At 41.0% G+C, this 23,410-nt stretch overlaps 1 protein-coding gene across 1 annotated transcript in view; it reads left to right on the top strand.

The window, feature by feature from the left end:
• The window catches only part of DCBLD1 (discoidin, CUB and LCCL domain containing 1), a 71,100-nt gene extending 53,425 nt beyond the window's left edge, over nt 1–17,675 (top strand). The window contains exons 7-15 of the mRNA XM_019520046.1: nt 3,892–3,932; nt 5,340–5,555; nt 6,397–6,521; nt 8,736–8,883; nt 8,989–9,105; nt 11,927–12,014; nt 13,025–13,074; nt 14,671–14,790; nt 15,250–17,675. Coding sequence (XP_019375591.1) covers nt 3,892–3,932; nt 5,340–5,555; nt 6,397–6,521; nt 8,736–8,883; nt 8,989–9,105; nt 11,927–12,014; nt 13,025–13,074; nt 14,671–14,790; nt 15,250–15,770 — 1,426 coding nt within the window. The 3' untranslated portion in view covers nt 15,771–17,675. The remainder of the gene's footprint in view (nt 1–3,891; nt 3,933–5,339; nt 5,556–6,396; nt 6,522–8,735; nt 8,884–8,988; nt 9,106–11,926; nt 12,015–13,024; nt 13,075–14,670; nt 14,791–15,249) is intronic.
• Nucleotides 17,676–23,410: the final 5,735 nt, after the last annotated feature.

Raw genomic sequence — 23,410 nt, 5'->3', positions numbered from 1 at the left:
CCTCTGGCCCGAGCTGCTGGTTGGCCAAGAAGGCTGTCCATCATGCAGACCCACCCCAATGACTGATGGAGAGGGGTGGGGCCACACAACAGGCAGGCCTCTCAGCCAATCAGCAGCTAGGGGTGGAGGTGGCAACCATCTTGGCAACCCCTGTCATACTGGCAGCCCTCTTCCTCACCACCCCCATCCATCCCCCAGCGGGCTGCGCAGCTGGACTGCAGCAGCCACAAGGACTGCTGGCTCCCTTTGGGGAATGAGCATTTTATTTTTAGTAAGTATTTTTTTCTCTTTCATAGATTTCATAGACACTAGGGCTGGAAGGGACCCTGGAGGATCATCGAGTCCAGCCCCCTGCCCCAGGGGCAGGAAGTCAGCTGGGGTCATAGGATCCCAGCAAGATAAACATCCAAAAGTGTCTCGAAGGCGTTCAGAGTGGGTGCTTGAACCATCCCCAGTGGGAGTCTATTCAAGACCTTGGGGGCTTGGACAGTAAAGAAGTTCTCCCTTATGTCCAGCCTGAAACGGTCACAGAGGAGTTTGTGACCATTTGATCTTGTCATCCCTTGGGGCGCTCTGGTGAACAGACATTCCCCCAGATACTGGTGGTGACCCCTGATAAACTAATAGGTGGCCACCAGATCGCCCCTGGGCCTGCACTTTTCCAGGCTGAAGAGTCCCATGGCTCTCAGACTTTCATCATAAGGTCTGTTATCCTGACCTCTGATGATGCGCGTGGCTCTCCTGTGGACTCTCTTAAGCTTCTCCACATCCTTTTTGAATTGCGGGGCCCAAAACTGGACGCAGTACTCCAGCTGTGGCCTCACCAAGGCCGAGTACAACAGGAGAACGATGTCCCGGGATTCACTGTTTTCATGGACATTGCCCTATTTCATGGACAATGCCCAGTTTTTGATATTTCCGCAAAATTGCGAATTGAGTGAATCCCTACCTATAAGGAAGTGAGCCCTGATTTCTGGTCAGGGGTGGCACCAGCTTCTTCCTGGTGAGGGGGGCTGAGGTGGGCTAGACAGAAAATTGAGGGGGGCACTGCAATATACATTTTCTAGCCAAACATTTGTTGTTTAACAATACCCACTTTAAACGTGTTTTATCTGTGTTATCCGCAAAAGGATGTTATCCACACAGTCTGTCCTTCCTTCCTTGCCCAGACAAAGGTGGGACACAGGCCCTATGGGCTGGGCAAGGAGTGCCACCCCTCTGCAGGCAGGAGCAGGTTGAACTCAGCTGCACAGGGTAGGCAGCAGTGGCCCAGAGTGGAGGTGCAGGGGGCTTGGACATGGATGGTGCTGGGAGGGGTGGCTACAAGTGGGTTACAGTGAATTTTGGGGTGGCTATAGCCCCCCACAACCCTCCCTAGTGCTGCCCCTGTTTCTGGTGCCTGCTTTTGTGACTTTTATGCACCTTGCATTTAACGTTCATTTGATAACATGTCTAGGGAGCAGTGGGATAGCTTCCACAGAGAGCTGGAACTGAGGTCAGAAACTATGGGAGCCCCTTCCCATCTAAGACAGTTATTTCAAAGCAGGAGTAAACTGAGTGTTTTCCAAGGAAAAGGTAACGGGCATAATTTAGTGAGCAACCAGCCTATTTCAACCTTTAAAAGAGGTTTTATAATGCACATTAGTAGATCTGAATAGCTTTTCTGTCCTTGGAATACACAGGCACTGGAATAATATTCCTTGAAACTGTCAGTCCTGTGAAAAATCTCTTTGGCATACAGACAATAGTATTTTTATTAACTTAAAAATCCCCTTTAAATAAAAGCTAACAATATTTTGAATAAAATCTCATTTATACTGGATTTCAGTATTAAATATATATTTCATTTAGTGACTTGATCTGAAATTGACCTCATCAAATGCTGCTGCTTATGTGCGTTGAGCCCCTAACTATCACATTATGATACAGACATTTAAGTTATGAATTGCTCACTTACTAGCATTCCAGACCTGACCTTGGCCTCTCTGGCTTCATTTTTTAGTATATTTGTTATGCTTCTGTTATCTGTGATTTGCAGTTTCCATGATCTATCTTTGGACTTAGACATAAGTACTATATAATGAAGATATAGTGGCCAGGATTCAGATTTATTGGGCAGTTCTGATATTCAAGTATAAACATGTGGGCTTAACTTTGCTACCAGAGCTGGGTTGTGCGGCTCTCTGAACCTCTTCACATGCAAAAATAGTGTTCTTTGAAAACAGAAAATACAATTGTTCATTAATTGGAAAAGTTAAGATTTTGGTTTAAACTGCATTGTTTACAAAACTTCCCTTGAATCTGACTGTAATTTTTAATGTAAAATTCCTCAGTGGAACAGAATATTTTTGTACAAGTATCTGTAAAGTGGATTCTTCAATACACCTTTATCATAGTCGTTGTCTGCTAGAAAGCTTTCTTAAGGTTAATAAGGAAATGGACATCTACATAATAGCACAAATTTCATTTTGGTCTGAAAGTCATGGCACAAATACTACCAATTGCATCATGAAAAAGATGAGTTATTACAAATTAGCCTTTTAATGACCTACAAAAGATTTTTAACCAAAAAACAGTTGATCATGACTAAACCATCTTAATACTTTCTGGAAATTCTAGGTCTTTCTCGTATCTAGAAGGTGGACAAAGGAACTAGTGCTTTTATTGGTCCTTATCTGGGGTCAGTTTGCCTTTCTCTCCCTAATTTTCTACAGCTTTGTTCTCAAACAGATGAATCTATAAGTTGCTACTCGTCTAGAGAACAGAAATGAGGAAATATTGTTCTGCAATTTTATAGCAACCACTAGGGGTTGTCCCATTAGTACAGAAGTTATTTTAAAGCATAATACACTGACCATGATTTTTCAGATAGGACTATTGATTTGTGGTATATAACTTGAGACATAGTGAAGGGAACAGATTTTCAGGAACTACAAACTGCTCTTTCATTTTAAATGAAACCAATTTTCAGAGGATTTGGTTGAGCAATCAAAATTAGTAGGCACTTCTGAACATGTTGGCTATTTTACAGTTGCTGTGTATGATGTATGTCTTGGTGGAGTTGAGCAGTTAACTTTTGGTCTATGTTTTATATTATAATATCTCAGGTTAGAGGAAGTAGGACTGAAAGATAGGTCTGACTTCAGAGTGAAACAGGTGCTTCTATTCATGTTCCTCAGAGTTGGTTATAGCAGAATTATGTTATAATCTTACTATATGCACCTTGTTTTTAGCCTTGATAGAGCACAGTTTTTTCACTTTATGAGCATACCGTTTGGCCATAGTTATAGAAATGAGAACAAAGCATGATTTAGTCACAACAGTTGTTTAACTCACTGGGTGGGATTTGATTTACATTACAATAACTGTTGTGACTTTACTGAGTTTTCTTGATTTATGTTGGTGAAAGTATAAGAAGAAACATTCTCACTTTTAGAACGGTGCCACATCGTTAGATACAGAACTCTTGTTTATTGCAACAAAGCATTTTGGAGCTGTATGGTGGGTGGCCTTTAGGAATGTGCACTTCTTTCGTAGTTGTGAGGAGTGGATGAAGAATGGGATTTGCAAGAAATTGCCCATCAGCTATAAAGATTTTGGGTAACCGAATGAGGGAAGGAATATATGATGAGGATAACTATCTGGGGGGATGGGCCATAATTTTAAAACACAAGCAGTATGGCTAGACCTGAATTTTGTCAGATGGCAGAAACGAAAGTTTCTTTGACAGAAAGAGGCTGCCAAACAAAAGAAATTGGCTATCATTTAAATTAAGGTCTGTTGTATAACAAAAATATTTTATCCCACAATGAATCTATTTTTCCTGTGCTAGTTATAAGGAGCTCCTGAAATGCTCAACAACTATATCTTTTCCTCTTTCTTTTCTTACAGTGGCTCACTGTCAGATAAACGATTTTTGTTTACCTCAAATGGTAAGAAAAATTACTTTATTTTAGCTATTCAAGTTTACAGTTGTTTCCTTGTAAAAGATTCTAAAATAACCTAAAAAAATGTCATACTACATATAATGTAGATACTTTTAGGATAGTAGCTTCCTGCCTGACTGTTGTCATAGTGGATCTAAAGCTTGTGATTGTGGAAAAGAAAAAGCCAGGAATAGGACGAATCCGTGTGGTTGAGAAGCAACAACAATGAAATTGTGATATTACATTTCTGGGGCTGCTGGGGAAGACAGGGGAGTAATGCTTCTGTTTTCATTGTCCTTAAGATGATAAAACATGAAAGCATTTTTTTTCAAGGCATGCTTAAATGTATTTTGTCTTCATGGCTTCAACAAGAGAAAGTATGTGTATAAGTAAATAAAAATAGTTCATATCACACTACTATAGAAAACAGGAGCTTTTTTATGACCTTCCTTAATATAAAATAATATTTAATTCTGCTTTTATATTTATATAGGACTTTCTTTTAAGGATTTTTTTGCTTTACTTTGTTTTTTGTTTGGTTTAAATTTGCATTTGAACATGATGAAAGCAAGGGAAAAATCTTGGTCCACTACTGAATTATATTTTAATCTCTTTAGGTGAAGTCATTATATGTGTATGAAACTGTAAAACATAATGAGTCCCATGAAATGCTGTGGAATGACTTTTAACTTCATATATTACACTGTTTGCTAGTTCTGAAACTACAATACATTGGCTTGTTTTCATGGAAAATATGCATGTGTAGAAATTCTGTTGGCTCCCTAGTAGAGTAATTGCTCACTTGCAGCTATTTATCACGGTGGTATCACCTCTTTTAACTAGTTTCAAGAACCCTCTCCAACCCAGCTAATTTGAATAAACTTTAACTATTGGTATGAACAATGAAATATTTACACTACAACGTCTCCCCCTCACACACACAGCATGTTTCTGTTTCCCAAAGATCATTCTTTACAGCGGACAAATGCAAACGTCAAAACATGATTTCAAAGGAAAAGCTTGAAAATGTAGGTCTGATACAAATCAGTATACATTGGAACACAGTGTTATATAGTTTTGGAGAAATGACAAGCCAAATGCAAAAATGGTGAAGACAAATTATAGCAAACAAGACCAGTGTCAGAGGTGATTGTGTGTACATGTCTATGTGAGAAGCTAGGGAGGTGACTATAATTATCTGATATTAGATTGCATGCTCTGAATTGACTGGCAAACAGTGACTAGTGAATGGTAGCAAGAGAGACAGAAAGAGTAAAACAGATAGAAGAATAATGTGCACTGATTATTGTAGGGAGCAGGGGGACGGAATTGGGCGGATTATTGACCTAAAATAAAATATGCTGGGAAAATGTCAGTTGATGCTTCTGTTTCTCTCTGTAATGGAATTCTTAGGCTGCAATAAATCCCTGAGTCTGGAAGATGGATTCCTCTTCCAGACCCATATTACTGCGTCCTCCTCCTGGAAAGAAATCAGTGAATCTGGGGAAGTTGTTCACTGGTCTCCTGACAAGGCTTGGTTCGAAGTGCAACGGTTGTCTTGGGCTTCTAATCACAGCAGCCAACAGGAGTGGTTAGAAATAGACCTGGGAGAGAAAAAGAGAATAACAGGTAAGTTGTGTACTTAGTAACATTGGGTGGCTCTTCTGCTGGGGCTATAAATTAAGTACATCTGACATGTACATAGTTACTAGAAATGGCATGATGTCAAAATGTAGCATTTCTATTCATTTGCTTATTAAAAGCAATCAAACATCCTATACTTTAACACAGTTTGGTGGTTTAGATATTAAGAATGTTTAGTTATTGTTGAAACTAGACCTCCAACTTGACAGTGATGAGGTATTTGATGTACATGGAGTACTGGATTGGGCTGAGCTATCCTGTCTCATGCTGCGTCATATCAGTGAGCTACAAACAGTATGTTGTGGCTCTGCAAAATATTTTGCACAATCAGTAATTAGTTGAGCTGTTGTGTCCATTAAACTGTAAATGTCATCTTGGGTGTTATTTATGATGCACTTCATTTTATACCTAAACCAGAGCCATTGAAATGATGATACGGATGAAAGAGACTTCAGTTGCCAATTCATGTAGTCTTAAAATGTAAATTACTGTTACTTGGAAAGTTTTAAAGACTGCCATGATGGGCCATAATCTCTAAAAGCTATTGTCATTTTGGAGTCATTGATCTGGTTACCTTTAAAATTCTATACCATCTATTTATATAAAGAGAATGAAATTTACAGTATAACACTAACTTATGAATCTGACTTCTCCCTTCCACTTCTTACCCTGTGTAGAACTCCAGATTTGCTCTGAAAAATAAATAAATAGCTGTTGTAGATGCAAATATCCATTTGTTTTTAATGTATTTACATATGAATTTTCATTTGAAATGTTCCTTTAGGAAAAAAGCTCATACATGAACACTTTGTTTTTCTCTTTCAAGGGATTAGGACCACAGGAACCACTCTGCTGAATTCTGACTTTTATGTAAAGACATTTACAATGAATTATAAAAATAGCAACTCAAAATGGAAGATTTACAAGGGAATACTGAGCAATGAAGAAAAGGTAAAAGGAGATGTGCAGGGAGCAAAAACACAAAAGAAAGGGAATTTTAAAAAAAATGCCTTAAAATGACTTGACATTCAGGGACAGACTTTCACTGTAAAAAAGATTCACTACATCAGCAGAGTACATTAGTGCAGTTACAGTGCTGAAGATTAACCAAATCTATACAAGCCTGTACCACTAATCTACTTGGCTTGTCTAAACAGTTACACTAGGTAAACTGAAGTTGTGATTTCTTTCTTTTCTTTTTTTTTCTTGGAGCTCATTTAGCTAAACTGAATTTGTGCAGAAAACTACTTAGACACACTCTATTAAAATTTAGCTTAATGCCAGGCCTACAAAGGAGTACTTCATTAGTATAGCAATGTTGGTATAGTATATTCATAAACTACACTTTGTACAAAACTAGAAATATACACAAGCAAGCCAAGTCATGAGGATAAAAGTGCACTTTTGCCAACATGACTTGTCTGCAGTATGTCCTTCTGTTGACACAGCCATGTCAGAGAAGGATTATGCCCCTTCACCTACCTGACCAAGATAATTCTGCCATCACAGATCTAACGGTATAGATACACATCACAATTACTAAAGAAAAACAATCACCCTGCACTTTACTCGGTAGTAAAAGTACTCTGTAGTAAGGAGCAGACATTTGGTCTGCTTTTCCAAAATGCCTGCGCACAGTAGGCACCACAGAGCCTGAACAAACTGGAGGAACTAGTTTGTACTGAGGAAAGGGGCTATCCAGGGATGACATTGGTCATGTGTCTATTCCACTAATTAAGACATCTGGATAATTTGCACCTGTGTTAAGTTATGCCGCACTTCCTGAGGTATAACTTTAACATGTACAGGATCAATTTATGCTGGCATAAGGCTATGTCACCATGTGTCTGCTTCATTTGTGCTACAGAGTAATGTCAGTTTACTCCACAGTAAGCATATTGTGAGCCTGTAGCCTAAGTATCAGGAACTGATTTAACTAAAATGAAATAAATACTCGTAAAGCAAAATAAGAGCCCTTACAGTGGCTTTCAATATATTTGGCTTAAATTGCTTTGATAGACAAATTAGTGACAGTTTCTCATAAAGACAAGGCCTGAGTTAGAAGATTGCACTGGTATAACAACACTGAGTTTCCTTGACCATCCTCCAGGGCTTAATAGTTACTGTGACCATTACTTCGAAAGGAAATTATGAAGCATGTCTTGGGGATCAGGTTCCAAGTGCTCTTTGATCTTCAGTATAACCAAAAACTTTCTCTAAAGACTAGGGGAGCTGATTTTGAAGACACTACTTACAATCCCAATTTTTCTGTACTTCACTGCACCATGTGGATTTAATATGTTAGAATTACAGGATTATTGCCTGCAGACTGAAAAATGAATGCAGTAGTGGCTGAATTATGAAACTAAGGTATTTAAAATGGTCTGCTTTGCATTCTTCCACCATGGTAGTTCTTCACAATTTAAAGAGTTGATTTGAATGTATTTGGGATTTGCTTTGTTTTTTTTATTTCACATGAAGCAAAGTCTCAGTTTACAACTGATCCACGTGACTTGTAATTAAAAAAACAAAAAAACCCTTATACAAAGCTATACTTGATCTGAGCCCATGAATCGTATGCCAGACAAACTAACGCTGTGAGGATGCCTTATGTGATTTTCATTTAAGCTAATAAGAGTTCATTGTGAGAATGGCTCAACAGATCACCAGTTATTGGAAGTATAGTGAAAGGGACAGTCAAACTCCTTCAAGTGTTTTTAAAGAAAAATTATTTTGCAAAAGATAAAATACTTTCATGATTTGCTGTCAGTAAAACCAATTTCTAATTTGTTTTTGTTTTTTGTTGACTGGAGAGGCATTTGGGTATGAATATTTGTAACGTAACTGCTGCATCCTGGGAACTAGCTAGAAAGTTAAATCCAAACTGAAACAAAAGTGAAGGTGCAAAGTCTTATTTCTTTCCTTATGCTGAGTTTAAGTGCAAAATGTGAACGTAAGTAGGAAAATGTGCATTTCTTTTGAAATTCTTATTGTAAAATCTTAAGATTATGACACAGGTTTTAGACATATTTGTAAATGAGTTTTGAGTTGACAAGTCTCACTCTTTAAATTTGGAAGATTGGAGGAAACAAGGGGAAATCAAACTTTTAAAATACAGCTAGTAAGACTTATTGTGCTTATTTATTTATTTTTTATGTATTGTAGGTGTTCCATGGTAACTCCAATTTTGGAGACATTGTACGTAATAATTTTATCCCTCCTATAGTAGCCCGTTATGTACGGGTGGTTCCACAGACCTGGCACCAAAGAATAGCCCTGAAGGTGGAGCTGATTGGTTGTCGAATAATGCAAGGTATGGGGTAAGCAGTACTTCTGGCATCTGAGCCTGGTGAGGCAGTGGACCCCCAAATTTCACAATTACGCCATAGTTCACCAGTTTTCACTCTTATTTTCACAGTGAACAGCTCATTTACTCATTCAATGTGGCAAAGACCAAGTCAAAATACAGATGCATCAATTGGAAAAGAAGATAGAACTGTCACAGAACCTGTCCCATCAGAAGAAACTAACTTAGGTAATACTAAAATGGTATAATCCCTCTAAAATATGCCATCACCTTGTCATGTCCACTCCTTGTTTAACACTTCCCAAAAACAAGGTGTTACCTTCTCATTACTTTCCACAAAGTCAGGTGGGGCACAAGTGCCCTTCACTTCTTTATAAAGCATAGTGGCTCAAAAGCTTTAATTTTATTTGATTGCTTCAGGGGAGGCAGTATCTGATAATTTTTGTGTTTGTGTTCTTTGGCACACTCAAAAGTAAATTGGGAATGTATTTTAGCCTGTTGTTAAAGAGGTGCAGATGTGAAGAGTTTATTTTCCACCATGTTGCATGTCAAATGTTTTCCAGTTTAATTTTAAATTGAGATGTAGGCTCTTAAACAATTTAAATAAAAATAATTTCTCCTTTCACATTTTACTTCCTTTTGATATATAATGTCATGAATTTACCTGTTTGTTAGTTGTCAGTAGAATTTTCCTGAAAAATTAGGTAGACAACGTCTTAGTTCCTAATGAAAAAAAAAGACATGGAAAAGGACTTAGAAAATATAAACAACTTCCAGATCATCAGAGGTAAAATGGGTATAAGTCCAATTTTTCTGTGGAGGTCACTCTTTTGACCTGCATTGTCATGAAGTATGTGACTGACTGTGATCTTTGGAGAGAAATAAAACCCATTTGTTTTATTGTAGCAATTCTCAACCAGGGTGCCAAGGCTGCAGGCTGTGAAATAACTGTTAGGCGTGAAACACCTATACACAGTTCATGAGATAAACCATGAGATTTAAAGTAGGAATCCAGAGTGTCAAAAACATTCTGATTTGCTTGCTGTACTAGTTTTCTGTAGTCAAGAAATAAGGGCGCAGACAGAAGTGACAATTTTCACTCTGGCCCCAGAAAGTAGTCTACAGCCATGACCACACAGAAGTACATGGCTAACAGACTGCTTTAAAAGGGCCCAATCCTGCAAAAATCTGAACCCTCGTTGCATGAGGATTCAGATGAACACGTTTCATAATGGAGTGTGTACCACAGAGTGCGTTTTGTAACTAGTGTCTGTGGAGCTCCCAGTATGTTGCTATTTTCCAAATGGGAGGGGGGAAAGGGAGCAGAGGTTTTGGGGTCTTTTCAGCCAGCTCTGGAGAGTGGGGCAGGTGTATTGGAGTCCCCCACCTTGGGAATAAGGTGGGCTCCAATTCACCCGCCCCACCTTCCAGCGCTGGCTGGGGAACCCCAAGAGCAAGCTCCCTCTGTTTCATTTTCCCCCCTCCCATTCTGAAAAGTGCCCCAGCTGGGAGTGAAGGGTGGCATTGCTATGGAGACTGGGCTGCAGGCTCCAGCAAGCAGCTGGGAAGTCCAACTCCCAGACCCAACAGCAAACTTCTGTTGGATCCAGGGGAAGGTTGCAACTCAAAGTACTTCCTATAAAGTACTGAGTTGCAACAGGGAGCTGCCTCTTCTGTCTGTGCCTTAAGTGACAGCTAAGAGCTGGCATCTCCCAAAGGGTGCCTTGAGTCTAACAAGTTTGATAACCACTGTTTTAATGGTATCTTTGCAAAAGATCAACTCCTACATCCTTATCCAGTGAAAAGGAGTGATGGTACTCACTCAATGAGCAGATATTCATAATTCTGTTTTTATCCTTGCTGTTCAATGGCTCTCCCCAGACCTTATTCCCCCACAGATTTTACTATCGTTTTCATTGCAATAGTATCCAAATGCATCAAACATGAATCTATCATCACAAAACTCTGTAAGATGAAGAGGCAACATCTCTGTTTTACAGTCTGAGGCGCAGTGATTAAGGCCAAATACATATATTAATTTGGGGTACCCATAGGAGATGCTTTTATTTTCAGAGTACTTTACCATTCTATAGCACTTTGTATGTTCAAAGCACAACTCTTATTGTCTTTAGTTGTAGTTGTGTATTCAACACTTCTGCATTTTGGACTCCAGAGTCTCAAACTGGGGATCCAAAAATTAGTAACCATTTGTGAAGTCTGGTTTAAATAACTGGCTCAGCATTGCATAGGAACTCTGTGGTAGAAACAGACCTTTAATTTCCTTCACACTTTTCACCTTCTGCAGCAAATTAAAAGCCATATACATAATCACCTTTCACTGTACAATCCTGATTCATCTCTTGAGCAGGTCCCTGCCTGCTTCAAATAAGGCATACAGTTGACCAACATGTGGTTTACCCACAAGGTTAGAACTTTTTGCCATCCCTAGGAAACACCACTCAAGTCTGGCTAAGCCATTCCATTTGAACTAACAGTAACTGATAATAATAGGAGATTGTCCTTTTCTGCATAGATCAGCACTTACAAAAACAGACCTTGTAAATCTTCATGGCTCTTGGCTGGACCATTCTTACTCTCTGTAGAGATGGCATATGCTCCGTCTGGTCAACATTAAAAGCTGTGAGAGGCTTAAACATGTTCAGTGAGGGTGAAATCTTCTGGGGATTTAGCTGCTAAAATCTCATCTCTGAGCGTGCATGACCTGCAGTTTTTAACTGTGAAGGTGTCAGGTAACCTAAACAACAGGCAACACTGCCAGCTTCATCTCCAATAAGAAAGATTTCTAAAGAAGGATGTGTGCAGATTTTGAGTCAAGCACAGACCTAAAGAAAATGGGTTTAACTCCTTCAGCATCAACACTGCTGCATGTGTTTAGCTCAAACCCTGTTGCAATATTGGATTTTTTTCTTTCTTGTGCGCTGTTACAGAATCAGGAGTTTTTGGCCTATGTTCATTTTTAGCATGCTGACCATAGTAAAAACATATCCAGCTTTGGGTAACGGTACCTTGCAACTTTCTTTCCCTGCAGGTTTAAAACTTACAGCTATCATTGTCCCAGTCCTGGTAGTGCTGTGTTTGTTCCTATTTGGAATGTGCATCTATATGACCATATGCAAGTAAGAGGCTTCACTTTTTTCTTATATAAAGCAGGATAGTTGTAGTTGTGTAAATCACACTCCTGTTTGCACACTCCTCATTCAGTCCCATATGCCAGCAGTACTTCCTTGAGGCTGGAGCTTAGCATTGTTTGAAAACTTTTCCTTTAAACAGAAACTCTCCTTTGGTGTCATGTAAACCGTGTTTCTCAGTCAGTCGCATCCAGAAGTGATGTAGGATGGAATTCCTTATGCTAATATAGATTCCTCAGCCTCTCTGCCTCCACCTACTGGGATATAAATGAATCTAAGATGGTATAAGATCCACACGGAGGAGTCAGAGGGGGTGGGAACAATTTTAGCCATGTTATGCCACTCCCCTGTTGTTCCTCATCCTCTGCTTGTCTCTACTAATCGCTTTACAAAGAAGTCACAGCAGCTGAGAATTGGTGGGCCAAATTTAAAGCATATGTTGGTGAGTGAGTAAATCTAAGCCACTGTCCCACCTTTTGTTGAGAAAGTTGAAAGGAGGTGAATTTGATCAACTTTGACTCCCTTTACACAATTTTCATTTGAACTTGTCAAACAACTTCGACCAGGGGATAGAAATGTTCGTATCACCAGATGGAAATTTGGGAGAGTGATATCAACTCACCCTAACGAGGGCTCAGATCTCTCCGGAGCATCTACTACAAACTCTGTAAACTATGCAAAATTGTATAATAATAATCCATGCATACAGCCAAGAGGATAATGTGTGGACTGGCCTGCCATTCTCCAGCATAATTTGCCAACCTAAATTGCAGGAGTTTCAATTGCAGTGCCTAATGTCTTGAATGGACATGGGAAGAAACTCGGTTTAACCATTCCGGTTTATAAGTCCTACATTCAATAAACCACATCATCCACAAATTAAAAGAGCATGACAGTTCTCAGCTGGCAAATATGATAGTTCTCTCCACCAAAGCTAAGGCATGAAGATGAAATGCTGTGAGTGACAGACACTTACAAAAACATTCTTCTCCTTACAGGAGAGAAATAAAAGGAGTTGCTTATGGCTTATCTGATGCTCAGAAACCAGGTTAGTGGAAAATCATACTTCTATTCTCTTCTTTGGGGGAAGCAATAGAAAGGATTGAGCAATTAATACCAACTGCATTGTGTTTTAATTCCTCCTCATTTAATTTTTTTTATATTAAATTTGCCCTGTTCACCAAAGAATAGGTCAAATGAGACCACTACTAGTCTTACCTCGACAGCACCTACAGAGTTAAAATGATGTGGTTTTCACAACAGAAATGTACTTAACAAGTGAAAAATCGTGTCCTAAGTTATTTTACCTTAGTGCTTTTTTATCAAAGAAATTAACCACACTGAAACAGATTGCTCCTTCCCAGCCTCTTCCCTATAGTACAGGGAACAGTCACTCTCCAAAGACGCCCTGAGACAGAGGTTTTGATATGTCTTTGTGTTTCCTCCTCCTGCCCCTCAGTGTGATTTACAAAGCTCAATACTGAACTGTACTTTGTTCATCAAATCTGAACTGAACATTGGCTGGGAGATTTTGCTCTGAAGGTCGTTTGCAGAAACATTTAACATTTCACACTCCTTTAGCTCAGTTGATTAGGCTTTCTAGAGTGGGGCTAGGCTTGGCAATCTGGATCCAGCTGCTGTTTAGCATACACTCCTGTCAGTTATATGGAGGAACATCCCTCTGAAGTATAATTCTGTTTAAGAAAGGCAAGACTCAGTTGTCTGAAGGAATCTTGAAAACAGACCAATGCAGAATATGTTTTTCTCAACAGGTCCTAAAGTTTATACTTGTTAATAGAGGGAAGGCACAGTCACTGAGCTTGTCTTCCTTAGAAATTTTCATTTAACAGCATGTTTGTCAAGTCAGATGAACAAGCCTGAGCCCTAAAACAACTTCCATTTCTAATGAAGACAAGACATATAAAACCAGAGATCTGCTTGCTTAAGTCAGTTTGCTCTCCCTTCCGCATTCCATAAATCCACCTCCTAAATGCCAAGAGAAAGCTTAGTTTCATAATAAAGAACAAGGCTGAGATGTAGGAGATCTGAATACAGTTTCCAGTTCAGCTACAAACTTCCTGGGACACTTCAGGCAGGTCGTTTAAACAGTGATTGTTTTCCCACTTACAGATTTCCTGCCTCACCAGAGAGTTGTGATGGCAAATTAACTGATCTGTCTTAGGCATTCTGATGCTGTGATAATGGGGACCCTACTTGGAAACCAAAACAGAAGGCTGTTCTGAAGGGTTATAAGCATCTTGTTTTTACCATAGAAATGACAGTCAGTTAGTTAGTTAGCTTAATAAAACCTGTCATTTCTGTGGTATTCTCTGTAAATTAACTGTCAAACACAAACACCCTGTTGCCAGTAACTACACAGTTTGAGCCCTTCTTGTCAAGAAATGCAGAGAGGAAACACATTTTTAGTAATATTTATTTTTTTCCTTAAAACAGCTGTTGATTTGATATTTCCCAATGATTTACAAGCAGTGTGGTTTTTTGCAGTTTATTGTTACTACCTCAAAATACTAACAACAGCGTCCACATGAAGAACTTGACTTTCTGATAAGTTCCAATCAACATATTTTAAAGTCAAATCACTCTTTAAAATTTAATGTCTTCTACTTTTATTTCTTTATTCAAGGTTGTTGGAAACAGATCAAACAGCCTTTTACTAGACATCAGTCAACTGAATTTACTATCAGCTATAACAATGAAAAAGAGACACCGCAAAAGCTGGATCTGGTCACAAGTGATATGGCAGGTAACAACTGTGTCCTCTTTGGTGCATTTATTTTGTTCTGGGTGTGTAGCATGTAATGGCAAGAGGGGCAGGTAAAACCTGTTAAAGCAAAGCTCTAGCAAACCGCACACAGTGGGATACAGGAGCTGATTTAGATACCCCCATGCCATTGAATGAGTGAGACAGCAAACCATCCAGGAGATTTTTTTTTTTAATTTTTTGAGGTATTTGTTAACAATTTCCTTTAAGGACATTTCTCCTTGTAAAAAAGTCAGAGTTTAGGACAGGGGCTGGCTGAGCAAAAGTGATTGCCTGGAACTGAGGTTAGGCATTTCTTTCATTCCTCGTGATGGTATACTCCAAATAGAAATCAGTCACTTGAGGTTTTTAATCTCAGACTCCTATTAAGTGAATTCACAGTTGACTCAAACCACTACTTGTATGTAGATTATTATTGAATTGTTAATGTTTCCCTCTCAGATTATCAGCAACCTCTCATGATTGGAACTGGGATGGTAACACGAAAAGGATCCACTTTTAGACCAATGGACACAGAGGATGAGGAGAAGAGAGGTAGCACAGAGATTGTAAACCACTATAGCTGCCCACACAGAGCTAGCCGCCATGAATATGCCCTGCCCCTGACCAGTCAGGAGCCTGAATATGCCACCCCTATTATAGAACGGCATGCTGGAAGAGAAAAGGCTTTTCCCTCTGAAAATGGCTACAATGTGCCTGTCATCTCTTCAGCTCATAAACGTTCCCTTTCTGCTGGCAGCTTCTCTAACCCATGTAGGTCTGACACCAGGAATGGGGATTATCAAACCCCACAGAATCTGACAAACTATGATAAGCCTAAAGCTAAGAGCATCTTGACCTCTGTGAGCTATAGCACTGACTATCAGAAGCCACAAACTAATTCGCCAGTGAATGAGGGTTACTCAACACCCAGAGACTCTCTGAAGCCAATAAACCAGACAGCCATGACAGCTCTCTTGTGATCTACTGAGCAGAGCTATTTGCTGCACTAGTGAAGAGAATGCTACTACTGTACAGCTTCCAGAATGAAAAGATGTACATCATTGTTTTAAAGGATTCTCCAGTGGAAACTAGAAGAGAGACTGAACTCGTGCACATAATTTTGAAGACAAAAGTACACTGATAATCACTGTTTAATATCAGTGAAGACTGCACATTTATCTTCTGTGATGGATCCCAGAATGTGATCCACGTGCAATATGTGCAATTTGTACATAGTTTTTATTTAAGAAAAATAACTTAAGTTTTCTTTAATATGTTCTTTAATATGTGGAATTCAAATAGAAGAAATATCTGTTACAGAAATTTCTGTAAAAAAAATGCTCACCAGAACTTTCTTTTATCTGCTGTTGTGTTAACAGTTTTTAAAACTGTCATTCTCTTGTTTGGGTGGTTTATTTTCCTGATTGTGGTAGCTGGAAGTAAAGCGTTGTATTCTTCTGGGAAGGGCAAAAGAAATAAAACTACTCAAAGCATAGAATACTCACAAGAGAATAGCTGAGCAATTGCATATGATGTTCAACCAAATTTATCAGCTACCTTTTTTACAGCAATCGTTACAAGCTTGAATTTGGTTTCATGCTAGGATGTGATTTGAGCTAGTTACGGTACAGAACAGTGGAAAAGACTAGGCTTGGTTCAAGCATTATGTGTCTTGCTGTCATGATTGCTATGTAACCTCATCTGTTGGAATATACAGAATCGTTTATTCATCTGTTTTTTTTCAGTGGAGCCAAAATGTGAATTACAGCAGAAAACTGCCTTCAGATCAGTCTGTAACTGGCAATATTATTATGATGCTGATAGAGAACAAATTTCTCCATGATAGGTGATGTGAATTCAGAATGTTTCATTGCACTCTCAAGTATTTTTTGTAAATTGAGTGTTTCTCCCTACAGCCATGCGGCATTGTTTTATACCAAAATTATATGGTAAAAGGCCAAGAAGTTCTAGGCTTCTGGGAAAGGAAAAATACTCTCTTATTAAGGCAAAACTAGGCCGCTAAATCTGATTTCTCTTAACAGCTCTGTGGGCAAGTCATTTATTCTATAGAGTTACAGAAGGGGAAACTGAGTAAAAGGGGAATATTTCCAAGCCTCATAATGAGGATAAATTATAATAGTCTTGTAAAGCATCTTGAGGTTGTTTGCTGGAAGGTGCTGTAGAAGTACAGAGTAGATGTATACTGTTAATTCTGGTTCTATATGGTCTTAAAACAGACTTAAGAGAATTTTGTGCTTGTTTCACTCTGTGCATGTTTTGCAAACTCTATGGGTGCACTTATTTTCTCCTGGTGCTGAATTTAGAAATGTGGAGGTAATTGTGTGTGTGACTCCTGTGCACATAATATTGCAATTCCATATGTACAGACATTTGAAGACAAGAGTACGCTGGCAATCCCCCTCTACAGCAAGGGAATTATTATCAGTAAAGACTGCACATTTATTTTCTGTAACTGATCTCAGTGCTGTGCAAAAAGCAAAAAGTCAATGTGATTATGTCACCTCTTGTGTTACTGTAATATAGTTTCTGTGAAATGTATGAAACACCTCAGGCACTGAAGTGAAGCTGCAGCAGCCTATGTGCTAGACTGCTCTGGGTGGTATTGTTTACTTCTGGCTGTTTACATGCAGGTGTAAATAAAGGACACTGGCATTCGGTAACTAAGTCATGGATGGCTGGAGTCTAGCTCAGTTTTATCGGCACCACACGCCCACTCTATTACATATCCTGCAGGATGTGAAATTGGACAATCAGCCAGAAAGCAGTGTTCCTTATGATGTGCAAAAGTGACAGCTGTGCTGCTGTTATTTACATTTCAAATGTGATTTAAAAGGCCATGCTAAAAAAAAAAGCTTATCACTATGTTCCATTTAATCTGTTTTTTTTTTATTTGAAAGGAAGAAACAAAGGCTAACCTCCAGGCTGGCCTTGTATAAATGAATAAGTGAGAAGACCTCCCCCCCCCGGCACACACACACATGCACCCCATCAGTGGGCACATCTATGTGTGCGGTTATTGTGCCTGAATAAACACCAGTGCAATTTGCATCAGAGTTTATCGCTCCCAGGTGTAACATTTACATGTGCCCAAGACCCCAGCAGGTTGAGGCAGGGCAGTGCATCCCCAGCTGGCAGGGACCCCAGGGGTCACCCTGCAAGCCCAGAGCTGCTCCACCTTGGCTCAGTGTGCTCTGGAGGGGGCTGGCTGGGGCACAAGGGTGCTACAGTGCGGAGCTAGCCAGCAGGCAGGCCCCACACTAGCACCCTCATGCTGTATCCAGCCATGGTCACAATCTATGTGTGTATTGCAGCAGAGTAAACAACTGCATCATAGGATAGTACTTGTGTCAGGCCGTACTGTCCTATGGCAGAGTTAATTAATTTACTCTGGCCTAAAGCACTGCACATATAGATGGTGATGCTTTACTGCGGAACTAATTAATCAACTCTGCAGTAAAGTGCATGTGTAGATGCTCTCAGTGTGTGGTATTGGCACTCTGCCTAGATGGATAAATTAGCCTGACTTGATACTCCATAGTTTCTAGGGCCGGAAGGGACCTGAGCAGATCATCTAGTCTGACTCCCTGCCATGGCAGGAAATAGTACTGGGGTCAAATGACCCCAGCAAGGTGTTCATCTAACCTCCTCTTAAAAACCCCCAGGGTAGGAGCCTGTATCACTTCTCTTGGAAGTTGGTTCCAGACCCTAGCCACCCTGACCGTGAAGTAGCGCCTCCTGATATCTAGCCTAAACCTACCCTCTGCCAGCTTGTGCCCATTATTCCTGGTCACTCCTGGCAGTGCACGGGGGAATAGTGACTCCCCCAATGCCCTGACTAGTTTATAACAAGCCACTAGATCCCCCCTCAGCCTTCTCTTGTGGAGGCTGAACAGGTTCAGGTCCCGTAGCCTCTCCTCATAGGGCCTGCCCTGCTGTCTCCTGATCACATGAGTGGCCCTCCTCTGGACCCTCTCCATGTTGTCCACATCCCTCTTGAAGTGGGGCGCCCAGAACTGGACACAGTACTCCAACTGCGGCCTGACCAGTGCCGCATAGAGGGGGAGGATCACCTCTGGACCTGCTCGAGATGCATCTGTGGATGCATGACAAGGTGCGGTTGGCCTTCCTGACTTCCTCCCCACACTGCCAGCCCATGTTCATCTTGGAGTCAATAATGACTCCAAGATCCTTTTCCGCCTCTGTGCTGACAAGAGGGGAGTTCCCTAACCTGTAGGTATGGTGCCGGTTGTTCCTCCCCAGGTGTATCACCTTGCACTTGTCTGTGTTGAATCCCATCCTATTCTCATCCGCCCACCCTTGTAACCTGTCTAGGTCTGATTGTAGCCTGTTGCTTCCTTCTAGTGTGCCCACATCCCCCCACATCTTAGTGTCATCAGCAAATTTGAACAGGGTGCTTTTTACCCCCTCGTCCAAGTCACTGATGAAGATGTTGAACAGTGCGGGCCCGAGGAGCGAGCCTTGCAGAACCCCACTGCCCACGTCCTTTCAGGTTGAGAAGGACCCATCCACCACCACTCTCTGGGTGCGGCCCTCCAGCCAGTTGTCAACCCATTTGACTGTGTGGGTGTCGACACTGCAGTCCCCCAGTTTCTTAATGAGAACGGGGTGAGAGACAGTGTCGAAAGCCTTCCAGAAGTCCAGGAAGACTATGTCCACTGCTACCCCTGCATCTAATGATCTGGTGATCTGATCGTAAAAGGCCACCAGGTTGGTCTGGCAGGACCTGCCACTGATGAACCTGTGTTGGTTGCCCCTAAGCAGGCAGTCCCATGAATTGTGCTCCATAAACGAGCACAATTCATTAATCAGGCCAGCTCCAATTAAGGATAATGGGCATCTTCAAGGTAACTGCCACACTATCTTTTAGGTTCCTAGTCCCTGGAGCTGACTTCAAAACCCATAGTTAAGTGCCCAGACTTGCCATATGGTATGTGGGGAGAGCTGAGCACCTCTGAGGGGTGAACCAAAGACATCCTCACTGATTCAGCTACCTAGAGCTGAAACACTGCCATACTCGAACAGGGAGCGTTGAGCCTAGGCTGCAAGGAAGACAACCCATACAGATCAGATCCAAAGCCCTTCCCTAAAGGTAAGCATCTAGAAGTATCCTTTCAAAGAACTGGAAGCTTATTCTTGAGCAGCTGTCAGAGGAGGAGCAGGAAGTGGAGGAGGAGGAGATGCCCATCTTTTATATAATAGACCAGTGGTGAGAACACTCACTGAAGAAGTGTGAGGCCTGGTTTCAGGCCCTCCTCAGTTTGAGGGGATTTAAACTTGCTCCTACTTCCCAGGACAGTACCCTGACCACCATAGGCCAGGTCTAGGTGAGTGATCATTCTCTGTGCATCCTGCTAAAGCTGAACTATCAAAATCATAGGGAGAGAGGAGTAGTAAGAAGAGGGAGCATGACTATAGCCTAGTGACTGGGACACATGGAAATCCTGGACTCCAATGCCTGCTCTCAAGATTGTTTATTATACATTAAAGAGTCATTGAATGAAAAACAGAAATAATAGTAGCATCCAGGACCACTTCTCTCTCTCTCTCTCTCTCTGGCAATGCTTTTGAATAAATGAGATGCAGATGATGTGTGTTCTGCTCAACTCAGTAATGTTTGTGGATATTTAGGCAGTTTTTGATGGATCAGGGCCTGCAGGCATCCCTCCTGAATTTCAGGATCCAAATGGGGCTTAGCCAAGAGCTAGACATCTGGTAGCTGAGAGTCAAGCAGGTCTAGGTATGCACAGATGCTTAGGGAAGTTTCAGACCAAGAAGGGGGAACCTAACAACTATAGGCACCTACAAAGTTAGGCAGCCATTAGGCAGAGATCTTGGGGATCACTGTTTTGGACTTAGGAGGGTGTGATTGAACATCAAAGCCCTGTTTAGGTCACCTAAATCCTCCTTTGATCTGCCCACAGGTTATTCCCAGTCTGAGATACTTTTGGTAATGTAGTTATCAAACCCAGGCTTTTAGACAATAAAAGGTCTGGCTTCTGGCATGTCTCAGTCATGCTTCCTACATGTGCAAAATGCTGCTCTGTATTGGAGTCTGGGAGTACAGTTCATGGTCAGATTTGCTTGTTCTCTTATATTCCTTCTGGCACTCAAACACACCTCAATGTACATGTTCTTTTAGCCCAGTTAATTTTTGTTTCTCTAAGAAGTCACAGGAAAAACTTATTTTAAAAATTACCTGAATGGCAGGGACCATATGAAATAATAGGACTCTCAGGTTTCTTACTGCAACCATCTCCCAGTTTTTCAAATGGACCATCTGTGGCTCCATCTCCACTTCCCATGCACAGCCCAAAGATTAGGCTACTAGTTGTCTCACAACAACCACTACACTTCTGTGTTTAAAAGCTCCATGGAAAGCAAAGCAGAGCACACATCCTGTGTGATCTCTGTGCCTTGATCATGGTTGAGCCAGCATTCTTGTGTCACTCTTGACAGCAATCTGCCTCCAGCAAGAAGAATGTGGTAAATCAAGTTGTAGCCTATCTGCATAGACCTGCATTGTATCGACGGATCTGTGTGCAATAGCAGCATAGTTAACACCGCTTTGAACATGGTGCATTTAAAAATTCTTCCCAGGATTCAGCATCACTGGCTTGTAAACTAGCCTTTGCCAAGTTGTCGTGCTTCGTATTGAGTCAGTTTAACAAGGGCCAATTTTATTCTGATTCTGCCTTTTCTTATTTTTAGAGTTAAGGTAGAATTGAATTTAATTTGCAATTCCTTAGAACTTTGCCCCCAAGATAAGAGACTGCTCCTACACTTGAGTGTGAGCCATCGCAATAGAATTTCAGTCCTCAGCTGCTTGTATACAACAGTCACTTCCATGTTAACCCAAGTCAGAGTTCACAAGGTTAAATAATAACTGAGCCACATCCCTAAGGTGCTAATTGTGCCCTTAAAGTCAGTAGGAAAACTCTGACTTCCCTGGGAACATGAGCAGGGACTGCCACTGCCCCTGTGAGCTTGTAAGCAACTGATATTCTCTTAAGAGAGAGAAGCCCCCAAAGTAAGATACTTCTACCTTACCTACAGCTGTGAAGTCAAAATGACAGCTCAGAAATAGATCTCTGGCCTGAGCTTTATGAAACACTATTCCTCATAACATACATAAGGTGTAAAGACCTTCATGCTCATTTGGCTACAATGGGTAGGTGGGTCCAGTGCATATCTTAGATCAGTGGTGCTCAACCTTTTGGCTTCTTAGGCCAGAAGAGTGGCACGGAGCCTGTCTGCAGGCAGGACCAGGCTATCTGGGCCAGATTGGGCCCTGGGGCACCACCCTCTCCCTGCTTTGCACACTGGGATGGGGTCCTGGCACTGCCCTCTCTCAGCTCCCCCCCGAGATTGGCCCCTGGGGCCCAGCACCACTCCTGCCTGGTCCTGTGTACTAGGGTTAGGTACAGGATTCAGTGTACAGGACCTGGGGCTCCCCACAGGTCTAGAGGTTTGACAGCGGGGAAACAGTGCCACCATGCTCCTGCTTCCAAATTTCTAAGCCTATAAGAAGCCTCACAGGCTATATTTGACCTGTGGGCCAGAGGTTGAGCACCCCTGGTTTAAATGATTAAGACCCAAAGTAGCCTAGCCCAGATATGAGGAGACACACTACAGAGTCTTATTTGAATGAGAGGTCCTTTGGTGCTGCACACATTCCTGTGTCATGACAACTTCTATGAGATATCCTATGTCTTTGTGCTGCAGGTAGCTGAGCCACTCCATAATCCTTTGCAAGTGAATTGTGGAAACACTTGCATGGCCTGTCCCAGGCACACAGGGAGGACATGAAGAAGGCACTGGAGGTCTTCTGGCACTTCAGTGATTTTGCTAGTACCCCTGTTGCCTAGGAGGCATTACTGGCCTCAGTGAAAATGGAATCTGAGTTTTAACACACTTCAAGCAGCTTAACCAATTATCCTGGTTGGAAAGCACCTCCAGACTCAGGTGAAAAGATTTTGTGGGAGGATGGGAAAAGTATTAAGAGCAACAGCCAAATAAGAGCCCAAGGTTAACTTCCCTATGCCTTGGTTTCCAGTCTATAAACTAGAAGGCATTTTTGAAGCTTCAGTCATTGCCCAGAAGGAGTTGGAGTTTGAGAACCACAATAGGGTGGTGAGATAGCAGTTACAACTTAAATTATTTGCTCCTCACTAAAGCAATATGCTTGTCTTGTCTTTCCTTTCTTTGCCAAGTCTTTCCAGCTCAATTAGATATGCCTCCCAAAAGAAACAGACAAAATTACAGTAAAGAACATTGTTGTTCACATTTTTTTTAAATGGAGCATTTTGGATTATGACTTTGAGGTTGGGGGGGGAGGGATAGGCTATCAAAAAAGTAAAAGAATACATAGTCTTTTACCTACGGGGAATTAATAGAAGGTAACAATGACCAATAGTAGTTATCTACGGGGAACAGTTTTGTACTGTACATGAAATGACTTGTTCTCAGGTCACGCTATAGAGGAGTTAGACAGCTGCATCATTATAATGCAGTTCTAGGTCAGAAAAGTGTATGAATGGTATAAGAATCACAGTTTGTGGCACATTTACACATGCCTATT

This window comes from Gavialis gangeticus, unplaced genomic scaffold, assembly GCF_001723915.1.
Source record: "Gavialis gangeticus isolate Ggan-Ray unplaced genomic scaffold, GavGan_comp1, whole genome shotgun sequence".
NCBI lineage: Eukaryota > Metazoa > Chordata > Crocodylia > Gavialidae > Gavialis > Gavialis gangeticus.
Note: the sequence above shows the minus strand (reverse complement) of the source record. Positions and strands in the feature narration are given on the sequence as shown.